The 11,914-nt window shown below is 43.2% G+C and overlaps 1 protein-coding gene across 1 annotated transcript; it reads right to left on the bottom strand.

Annotated features, from left to right (window-relative positions):
• Positions 1-1,294: 1,294 nt before the first annotated feature.
• Positions 1,295-7,357, bottom strand: LOC117858055 (RNA-binding protein Y14A). The gene is made up of 4 exons (XM_034741040.2): positions 7,015-7,357; positions 4,623-4,759; positions 2,335-2,480; positions 1,295-1,662 (listed from the first exon to the last, which is right to left on the bottom strand). Exons 1-4 carry the CDS (start codon positions 7,280-7,282, stop codon positions 1,626-1,628), a joined length of 588 nt encoding a protein of 195 aa, XP_034596931.1. The 5' UTR covers positions 7,283-7,357; the 3' UTR covers positions 1,295-1,625.
• Between the last annotated feature and the right edge of the window lie 4,557 nt (positions 7,358-11,914).

The raw sequence follows: 11,914 nt of genomic DNA, 5'->3' as shown, positions 1-11,914 counted from the left end.
GGTTCTAGCCGATTGGAAATGTTGGAGGTTCGGCCAACGGGGAGCAAGTTTTGGCCGGTAAAGGCCAAGTTCGTTTCCGACTCCTTATTTTATTTTTAGAAAGTTTGTTTCGTTAGAGATAGACCTTATAATTTGTCGTAACCGACTAGGATTAGAAATCTTGATGTATAGAGTATAAATAGGGGTCTTGTAAGGTCTGGAGACATACACATCATAATCAATACAAATCTACTATTTTCGCAATTTACTTTCATGTCGGCGACTTCGCCATCATTTTCTTTGCTTCACAAGTTCTTCCAAGATAGTTGGGCTACATCGCTTCGATCTCCGGCTAGACTGTAATTTCTGCGTTCGCGAATACTTCCTAGGCTTTAACTTCGAGCGCATTGTTGTCGTTTCGTCTAGATTTATTCACAAGTTATCGATATTTGTTAGATCTTCAAGTTTTATTCGTTAAATCTTGTTGTTTTAGTTTTTATCACAAGTTATCCAGCTTAGAACACGTTCCGATCGGCTCTTGCTTTATTTTCTCGTACCAATTTACCATCACATAGCCGATTAGATCTGTTTTGAGTGTTGTTCATGTAGTATTGTTCATGTTGTATTTTACGCTTCCTTTCATCTACTACGTCCACATCGGCTGATCTAGCCAATTATCTTTTACTTGTGTCGGCAGTCTTGCCGATATATCCTGTGGAGCAATTCGGAACGTCAGCCGATTTGCTCTTGTATTTGACACTTTACTTGTCCTTGTCAATCAACATGTCAGATGTCAGCTTGACTGGCATACCACGAATCGATAGGGCTACTACTCCCGGGTGTTATCCTTGTCAATCAACATGTCAGATTGACTGGTATACCACGAATCGATTGGGCTACTGCTCCCGAGTGTTAGGATACGGGAGTCGTCTCTCAATTTTTGCGTCAACACATAGCAAAAGGTACAATATTTTGAAACGATCCTTCCGTAGATACAATTTTGTTTCTTATGTGCATTTATTTCGACCTACGGTTTCAATATAACCTTGAGCAAGTTAAAACTTTAACTGTGATTTCAAACATGGAAACTTACTTTCCAATGATGTTAAATTACTTTGAGCTCGATCTGAATCAACCGCTTAATCACCAACTTACCATAGCTTTCCTCTCGGGTACTGCTCTGTGCTCTAATACTGCAATAGTCCAAGTCTTATTCAACAGTGGTAACCTTAAATTCACAATGCATGGCTTCCTACATGTATTGAAGTCCATGCTATGTAAACCATGGTGCACAATGAGCCTGCGGTACCAAAGATAGCATACAAGTTCAAGGATCCATGATCCATTCCTGAGTATCATAGATCACAATTACAATCCGTGACTTTGTGCTCATGGCATGTTTGAACAAACACACCAAATACATCAAAACCAAAAGGAAACAGGAAATGAGATACAACAGTCATACGACATGGTAGTTGGAAACATATAGGAAACCATCATGCATCAAACTTCACTCGCAAAATAAGGAAAGGAAAGCTTGAAAATCCGACAATTTTTCATCACACAAGCGCTCCTTATGACAAGGTAGAGAAAGCAAGCTCAGGTTTCATCACACAAACGCTCCTTATGACAAGGAGAAAGCAAGCTCAATATCTTCTCCTGATATTGACAGGACTCCTTGATCTGCAAAATGGATCATGATAAATGTTAAACTGTAGCGACGACCAAATGGTACAAAACCAAACATATAAAGAAGAGCATTGGTGCCTACAAAGCATGTAGATTGCTACTACAAATGTTTCCGTATATTCTGTGAACTCACTGACATCTTTTGTTACTTTTTGACTGAAATGCCTAAGTTGGAAGGCAACTACATATGTAAAATTTCCCCTTGATGTAGCAAAGAATTAACAAATGACGAGTACAAGATCAAGACGAAGATGTATCTAATAAGCCCCAAAAATACTTTAGGGTGCAACCAAGGAATACTTTCGCTTCGCAAGTACTAGATCAATAAGAAAACGCCCCAAAAAATAAAGTCAAAATATACTGTACTTACAATTTAATCTACCTATGAATAAAATTATAAAAAAATGTTACTATGTCAAAAGAAGAAACTGGAATATTACGACATGCTATGCTACAAAAAAAAATGGACAAATGTTACTGTTTGCAGAAAAGTTATCATTTTTTCCTGTATAAGCACTTTATGAGTTTGAATGACAGTACAAGTGTACAAAACTTTGTGGGCTGCATCATCTCTTTCATTTGGAACTTACGTAGCTTGATGCCCAGACCAAAAATTCAATGCAAATCAAGGGCCAAATTCAATTGATAATATCAACAAAGACATACCTCCTGCGAACATTTTTTCGCTTGACTGGACCACTACTAAATGCCCAGTCAACATTTATTATCTGTGTAACAAGCTCAGTTCTGTCCATTGCTTTTATTGCAGCCTGGGCTTCGTCAAAGCTCTCATATTCAATCAAAGCATATCCCTGCATATGATACACAGAAAACAGTTAAAAACTCATACATCTTCTTTCTTGTGTAAATTGGTGATATTAGCAAGGTCGTATACAGGGTTAAGAAAATTCTACTTTTTGACATAATGTTTCAAGTTTAAAGAGAGCATGAACAATTCAAAGTTTGCCAGAATTTAGGGAGTAAATGCATACAGGAATAAAAGAAATGAGTGTCTCACATTCATCGGAAGTACACAGAATAAATACTATACACAAGTAATCATAGATCTGTTTACATGAACAGTAATGCTGCCCATAATGTAAAAAGCTTAAGCAAACTGGTACCAGCATGTGACAACCAAGTTTACGAGAATAATTAGTTATCAGGGCAGTACAGGCAAATATGAAATGGCCACCTAAAACTTTATACATTTTGTTATCTTGAATACCATGATAGCAAAATTGAGAAATAACTTTCCTAAACTGAAAATGAAATATCAACATCCTGTTTTCAGGAAAAGTGGAAAACTCAACAAGTTGTAATCCCAGCTTGTGCCACAAGCAACAATATAGCAACCATACCAACAAACAAACAACATTTTAAAAATGTCTAAAAGGTTACTAAAAATGTCATAGTAGCAATTTTATCCAACACAAACCATTAAAGCCTAGTATCCTTAAGCAGCATCTTATTTTCTGCATGTCCAGGGATCTTTCGTCTAAGGAGGGATCAGCACTGCAGGAGAATAGAATTGGTGAAATTGGTTATTGTATTGCTGAGCCTCGTGGGCAGATTATATAGGAGTACATTGCTTAGGGAGCAGGTAGTCTCCCTTAGAGATAAGGCAAGCTGGGATTACAAATGATCCTAATATACCATATCTCAAGATATCCCAATATACTAACATCCCCCCGCAGTCACAGCGGAAGCGGCGTAGACGGTGAGACTGGAGAAGCTGAAGGTTGTCAGCTGACGTAATGGTCGATGCATCGCAGATGCTGAGACTAGAGGTTGCTCAAGCAAGGCGGTAGCCCTTTTGTGCCGATGTCGAGGTAGCCGAGCGCGAGGACGAGTAGCCATGGTCAAGGATGCCGTGCGTAGGATAGCCATGGTCAACAAAGCAGTCGAGGTTGCGGAAGACGAGATAGCAGCAGATGAAGCTGCGGGCGCACGAGGAGGCACCATGAGGATGGTGGAGTATAAGTGAATTGCCCACCTCTCCCCATCAGCTTAAGCTTTTGGGTTGAACTGGTCGGTGCATGCAACTTAATATGTTATCAAGGTCAGAGGTCTCGAGTTCAAATCCAGGCGGGCGCGATTAAATAAAATAATTGCAGCCCACTCCAATTTCCACGTATGGCGGCCTAAGGGATCCTGCAACGTGAGGGGGAGTGTTGGAGTATAAGTGAATTTCCCACATCTCCCTATCATCTTAAGCTTTTGGACTGAACTGGTTGATGAATGCAACTCAATATGGTATCAGGACCAGAGGTCTCGAGTTTGAATCCTGGCAGGCGCGATTAAATAAATAATTGCAGCCCACTCCAATCTCCACGTATGCAGCCTGAGGGAGCCTGCACGTGGGGGGAGTGTTGGAGCATAAGTGAATTGCCCGCCTCTCCCCATCAGCTTAAGCTTTTCGATTGAACTGGCCGGTGCATGCAACTCAATAAGCACACATCTCAGGGATTACTAAACAGAATCTAGGCTTTAGTATTTAGCAGGTTCCAGACTGTCAATTTAGTTTTACTTTGTATATAGGCACCAAACCCCATGCTTCAAATAAACATAAAAAGGAAGGAAAAGTAAACTCATTCATTCTTACAACTGTCCAATATAGCTCTTTTTCAACTTGCTCAAGCAAGTATACAGTTAAGACCCTAACTAGACTTCCCAACTTAATGTCAAATTTCAATGATAAAAGGGAAATGTTTTGTAATCTTGAATCAATCATAATCTAGCATACAAAACATAAGTAATGGTATTTGCCTTGCACTTTAATTTGCAACCAAAGGATATCTTTTGATAGAGGAACTGTTTATAACACTTGTACAACCTTTAACATATTCAACAATTGCTTAGATTTCCATTTTGTTACTGATCAAAGAAAACATCGACTTGAATTGGATAAAGTTCCCACCAAAAGCAAATGTAACAAATGAACAAATACTTACTTTGACAAACCCAGTACGACGATCTAAATTCAAATGCAGGTTCTTGACCTGCCCAAATTCCCGGAAAGCATTATGGAGGTCATCCTCCTGTGCTTCTTCATGAACGCCAGTTACCAAAATAATCCACCCCTCAATAGCTGCAAACACAAAGAAAAGGGGGCAAGTACATGAGTTAAAGCAATAAGGTCAATTATCTGCGTAGCACTTCAATCGAAGATAAATAGCAGTGGAAGCAATGTACTTTGTTCTTGTCTAAACTTCCTTAAATTTGCAGTTGATTAAGATCAAAGTGAAATGCTATAGCTTAACTGCCCTTACAACATGGAAAAACAGTGGATTACATGTTTGAAAGCCAAAGAGAAAAAAAAAAAGATGCATACCAACTTCAGGATATAAACATTTTGACAGACATTATGAAAAGCTGGAAAAGAACAAATTTAAACTGGCAATAAATATTTGATCAACCAACAACTAAAACTTCATACAAGCACATGTAGTCGTATGCAAGGCTCTAAAAAAGTAATAATACTATCTCATAATAGCACATAGCTATGAAATAGTTTTATCAATCCTTGGTCACTAAGAGTACAACCAGCTAACAAGTCAGTACGTCCAATATGTAATCATAAGACAGAAGAGACTGACTAGTTTGGTCAATGCAGCTTGTAGCAAATCAGATCTCTAATATGTATCTCAAACCGAACAAGACATAAGTATAACAAACCACATAGGAAAGGTCACATATCAAAATGTTGTGCTCAGCAGAACTTCCATGATCATGTATCCCTGTTGTGAGAGCGCGCCTGCGCGCACATAGTCAATTTCAACTTTAGCGTGCACTTATAAAATCCAACCACCCAAAGAGCTAAGGAAAACACAATCAATTTCAACTTTATCATGCACTTATAAAATCCAACCACCCAAAGAGCTAAGGAAAAAGCAATATTACTACCATAAAATTGTTAACTTCTAGCACATTCACCTCAATATTATGTTGACCCAAATGATCTCTTTCTCATTTACCACACATAGATAGCAGTTTGGGGGATACATATAGAGATAAGGCAGGGGTAGGTAGCAGGGGTAATTTAGGAATAAGTAGCTACTACATAGATAGATAAGGTGCACATGCAGCACCAACTACACCCAACACACACATGACTTATGCTATCATATTATAAACGAACAATGCTACACCTGCTCATACAGAAAGCTCTACAAAAAGTGTACTTATATGCTGCTGATATGGACAGCAACAACCTTACAATTTGACTTTAAGTTGTTAATTCAAAGGTTCCACATGCATACAATGGGAGGTAATACATCAGAATGTACTCCCTCCCGTCCCAAATTGTAGGTCGTTTTGGTACTTTTAGGTTCATAGATTCTACTATTCATCTAGATATACACTAAGTCTAGATGCATAGCAAAAACTATGAATCTAGAAATGCCAAAACGGCCTACAATTTGGGATGGAGGGAGTAAGTCGCATTTCCTGAGAACTGGCATTATTTGTCAGAAATAATGAATATATTTGAAAGAAAGAATGAGGGAAAAGGTAAATCATTTTTTTTCAAATGACACGTTTTGGAATCGATCAACAAACCAGCGTTTACATTAACAGTTGAATGAATACCAAACTGACATGAGTAAAGCAAGAACAGTCAATTTTGGCAAACTTAATTCTTTGAATGCAGAACGAAAAGGCTTTCTTATATGTTATTACTCCTTTCTGCCAGTCATTCATTTGGAGTTCCATCTCTAGCCAACTTGCTTAAGACTTAAAGATTTCATGTTGGTATAGTTGTTGCTCCAATTCTTTGAATGTAGAACCAATGAATAAAGTAATTCCAAATCCACATTAATTAGCCCAAGTTCAGAATGACAATACCTTCACCCAGAAAAAGTTTGCAACATGCCAATTCAGAAACCAATAGGAAGTGACCACTGTTTAGTAGCCAAGATCAAAGCTCCTTGCCGCTATCATGCTTCAATTGTTTTATACAAAGAGTTGGTAGCAAACCCTCGAATCTATTGACCACTGAGCAAGGCAAACTACAGCATCAGTTCTGAACCCTAATGTGTGAGGTCCCTTGATTTTTTACTGGCTACAAAGTAACAACCTTTCGTAGCTAATAGTCCAGCACAACCAGCAAGAAACATGTCAGCTTGGAAGCGGCGAATCACCCAAGAAAACCAAACCCTACAAACTGCGCAAGATCACAGCATCTGCTTCAGACGTAGCAAGATCCTAGGACTCCAACAGCCAGAGTCAAATCTGGCCAAGAAAAGAAGAACTACCACCACCAAAACCACGTCAAGGTCTCAAGGAGCTACGCACTAAGGAGATGAATCTGGAGAGGGAAAGGGAGGGAAGCCCAAAGAATTTTACATCTGAGAGGTCCGGGGCCGTCGTCGGAGCCGAGGGAGTCGAAGTCGGCGCGGCCGGCTAGGGGGCGCGAGGAGGAAGGCTCCTCGCGGAATCCGCGGCCCTTGGTCTTGCGCGTGGCGGCGGCGGAGTCCCCACCGGCGGCGATGGTGGAGCGGAGGCGCGGGGCGGCCGGGGCCGGGTTGGCCTCGGGGGCATCGTCGTCCATGAGGTCGTCGTCATCGGAGTCGAAGTCGACCACCTCCACGTCCCCCGCGTTCGCCGCCGCCATGGCCGCCTGCGTGCCTGGCCGATGTGCTAGGGTGGTGTTCTGTTCGGGTTCTGCGGTGGCGGCTAACGAGAACAGAGGTTTCGCGTCTCCGCTCCTTGGTTGTTGAGGCGGGTTTGCGGGGGCCACGTCAGTTGACACATTTCATTTTTTTTATTTCACAAAAAAATGAACCAGCATGAAAATAAAAGTACATGTCCTATATCGGCTACTAGAACAACAAAAAGAAAGAACGGGAACTATATTTTTTATATATATACTTAAGGACTCGATTGTATTAAGGTATTAAAAATGGGAACTAGAGAAAGACAAGGGAAAAAACTCCAAATAGCACGATAATACTATGAAAGTAGCAAACGATCGATTATAGATCCATTTAAATTAAAGTTTATGATCAATCCTAACTTATTTAACCAACAATACTAGTAATTTTTAAAAGCCTTATAATTATTTTAAATACATGTTGAAAAAATACTTCTCGTGTTCGTGGTAGAGGCATATTACTACTTTGACTTTTTTTCCTTACAAAACAAACAAATTTCTCGCCATCGTACCTTCACCATAACAGGTGGGTCCACAGTGTTAAACCTCTAGTCTAGTGAGGAGGTTTAGGGTGGGTTTGATTTGAGGGTTGTAGCGAGTTGAGTTGGGTCGGACCTAATTTGCATGGTGTTTGGTTTAAAATATGTTGGGTTGAGTTCATCCCCAATAGTATTCCCCGTAGATGCGGGTTGGAATAGTCCGCCCAAAATGAGCAGACCACGCCAACCCACATCACTCCCCCGTCACGCTGTCTTGCTCTGTCATTTGGGGGTGCAGGCGGAGGCCGGCGCAAGGGAGGGAGAAGCAGGGTGCGTGGGCAGCGGCTGGCGCAGGGGAGGGAGAAGCAAGGTGGTGGCCGCCGGCCGGTGCAGGAGAGAGGGAGGGAGGGGTGGCGGCGGAGGCCGGCGCTGGGAAGAGGGAGGGAAGGGTGGTGGGCGGCGCTGGGGAGAGTGAGGGAGGGGCGGCAGGCGGCGCCGGTGCTGGGGAGAGGGAGGGAGGGGCGACGGCGGGCGGCGCAGGAGCAGGCCGGCGGGCAGCAGCCGGTGAGAGGAGATGGAGGGGCGGCGCTCAGGTGGAGCTTGAGCTCCTCCAGGGTGACCTTGTAAGGAAGAAGATAAGGTGCACAAGGGAAAAAAAAAGAAGAGGAGGATGACAGGGGGATCCCACAATGACATATGGGGTCCACGTACAACTATTCCTAACGATGTTAAAATGATATCCATTCTAAGAAGCAGGGCGCGGGGGGCGGCGAGCGGCGTAGGGGAGGGAGAAGCAAGGCGGCGGCCGGTGGTCGACGCAGGCGAGAGGGAGGGAGGGGTGGCGGCGGCGGCCGACGCTAGGGAGAGGGAGGGAGGGGCGGCGGACGCTGGGGAGAGGGAGGGAGGGGTGGCGGCTAGCGCAGGAGCAGGGCGATGGGCGGCAGCTGGCACAGAGGAGATGGTGGGGCGGCGCTCGAGGTAGAGCTTGAGCTCCTCCAAGGTGACCTCGTAAGGAAAAAGATAAGGTGCATAGGGGAAAATTAAAAAAGACGAGGAGGATGACAGGTGGGTCCCATGATGGCATATGGAGTCCATGTATAGCTGTTCCTAACGGTGTTAAAATGATATCCATTCTACCCATCTCAACCCTTCCAACCAAACAAAAAATTGGGTCGAACCCTTCAACCAAACATGAAATGGGTCAGACCCAACTTTGAAAACTGGAACGGAGCCAATCCATTCCACTTGGTCCCAAAACCAAACACATGCTTAGCTTTCAGAGGAAGTTGTAGTTTCCTGCAGCAGAATATCAAGATGATTGCAAAGTTATTAATTTACTTAAAAAGTATATATCTAACTCATGAAATGTTCACAAAACTCAGTAATCAAAAATTAATTTTGTAAATCTTTCTAGTGTCAACAAAAATATCAAACTCATCAAAACTTTTGAAGTTGAGAAACACTTCGGGTACTTTATGACTTTTGTTTGGTCATACTACAAAGGGTACCTTGATCTTCCTTGAGCTTAGAGATTAAGTGCGGTGCACACTTGTAAAATCCACTGCATAGTCTTAGGTATAGGGTTTAGGCTTCCACGTATCGACTTTTCGGTTGTGGAGCTTTGGTGGCCCCTTCCCCTCTCGATGATGGCAAGGATGTACAGTGGTTTTGGTTTTTTTAATGGCAAGATCGTCGAGGTGGTGATGATGATTTCGCTCGAAAATAGGGACCGTTGGGTCATTCCACACCTCGACAGGACTTTCTCCGATAACAACGACAACTTAGGGGTGTTTGAAAAATCATGCTAAATTTTAGCACCTATCACATCGGATGTTTGATACTAATTAGAAGTATTAAACATAGTCTAATTACAAAACTAATTGCACAATGGAGTCTAATTCGCAAGACGAATCTATTAAGCCTAATTAGTCCATGATTTGATAATGTGGTGCTACAGTAACCATTTACTAATTGTCGGGGGAAAATATTAACGACCCTTCGAAGCTCATGGAAACAACAAAAGACGCAAAAGCCCAGGCCTGCCTAAGGGAACAACGACTGCCGTCGGCCCAACATGGGAGGCGAGAGCCACGTTCCGCCTCACCCGACCTCATGCCCCGAGTCGGGTGCCCCCAACCTCCGAAGGAACGAGCTCCGCCTCGCCTGACCGCGGGCCTGGGGTCGGGAGCGTCCGACCCCCCGCCGAAGGTCTCTGCCTCGCCCGACTCCAGGCGTAAGGGGTCGGGCTACCTCGGGCTCTCCAGACCAAAATCCGCATCGGGCGCAGATCCCGTGGGCCCCCTGTCGATCTCGCCATAAATGCGCCGCAAAGCTGTCAGAGAGAAGGATATCCGCGCCCCCACGCAACCCGCCGCAAGTACCCATGCGCGGCCGCACAGTACTTGCTACAGTAGCTGCGACCCCCTCCGATTGGCCACAGGGCACTCATGGCCTGCACCGCCCAGAGCAGGAGGAAGCCTCGCCCGATCTCGTGCCCCGCGCGCCCGGCGGCAGAGATGCGACGTCCGCTCTCCGCGGGCCGTCAGCAGGATGGCGGGGTCCGCCGCCTCCCAACGGACACGGGGTTCACGACGAAACGCCATCATCACGCCCGGCGGCTACAGCCACCGAGGAGGCCATCGACAGGACGCAACGGCGGCCGTCCCCCTCCGGCATACGCGCCGGCAGAAGTCGAAGGCCGGCGAGGACGCCGGGAGCCTGGGAACTCGGTTCCTCCCTTCGTGTTGTTTTTTTACCTAGCTATGTTTATCTCTTTACTGCTCCCCACACTCGGTCTCGCCTGTAACCCCGGTGGTCTCCTTACGCTATAAAAGAAGGATCGGGCTCTCGCACTCCTGTAACCCCTACTACAGAACCCCGCGTGGGCAACACGAACAACTCCCGACACTGGACGTAGGGCGTTCCTTTGCCCGAACCAGTCTAAACCCTGTGTCTCCCACGCCACCATCTCAAGCCTTACACGCATAAAAGAAATTTACTAGTCTAAGTCTTGACCGGATAATCTTGACAACGACACTAATGATGGATTAATTAGCCTTAATAGATTCGTCTCACGAATTAGACTCCATCTGTGCAATTAGTTTTGTAATTAGCTCATGTTTAGTCCTTCTAATTAGCATCCGAATATCCGATATGACCCTGCTAAAGTTTAGCACCTCATATCCAAACACCCCCTCAGTAAGGTGAGGTCTAGCAAATTTGAGGTTTTTTACAAGCTTCAGTTTTTGCTGACCATTTCATAGGAGTCTAGCGGTGTTCAACACGAAGGGATGTAACAATTTCTTCAATATCTTCTTTCAACTCTACGGCAAGAACCATTATCTTTCATCCTAGAAATTTCTAGGTTTGGTCGGATCCCTAGCCGATACTCTTTTAGCAGTTGCAAAATCTTGCCGCGGTGGCAACTAGTTGCAAAATTAAGCATGAAATCTACATCAACTACTGTTTTTCAATGTCAAGCAAGCAGCATGTTTTCAAAGAAAGAAAGATAGCCTCAAATAAGGACATATCTGTAGTTTTTTCCTATAGATCTTTTCATGTCAAAGTATTTTGTATTTTTGTTTGTCTTCTTATTCTCTTAAAAGAAAGATGTGTAAGGGGGGCATTAAAATATCTGGATATGAGGTACACCTATTTGAAGAACAATATGAACCTAAAACTTTTTCAAATTAAGTTGGTCTTGGCTTTTGAAAGGCCTTTCGAGTGTTTGTAGTTGCCGCTTGATTTCTATCTCGTGATATAGTTGTCGTCTGATTTCCATTGAGTAAATTACACCCACAATACACCAACTTATCAATTGGGTGTAAATAGGTCCAATAACTTGATATGTGGTGCATATTAGTCCAACAACTTATAAAATGTTTAGTTTTTAACTTAGCAAATTGGTGTATTCACAATCCAAACATTACACAACAATAACGTATTAAGCAAAGTAACACAACAATAACGTATTAAGCAAAGTAGATGAACCTGTGAATTTTATTCACATCAATAATTCTTAATTTTCATCAATAAAAGTTGTTAATTGTGATTAGGCTTTTGGTTCTCAATTGTGTATATAACATATTTTTTAGTAATTAGAATTCTGTCAAAT

Source organism: Setaria viridis, chromosome 5, assembly GCF_005286985.2.
Source record: "Setaria viridis chromosome 5, Setaria_viridis_v4.0, whole genome shotgun sequence".
In the NCBI taxonomy this organism is placed as follows: Eukaryota; Viridiplantae; Streptophyta; class Magnoliopsida; order Poales; family Poaceae; genus Setaria; species Setaria viridis.
The sequence above is the reverse complement of the archived record's forward strand: the minus strand, read 5'-3'. Positions and strand labels throughout refer to the sequence as shown.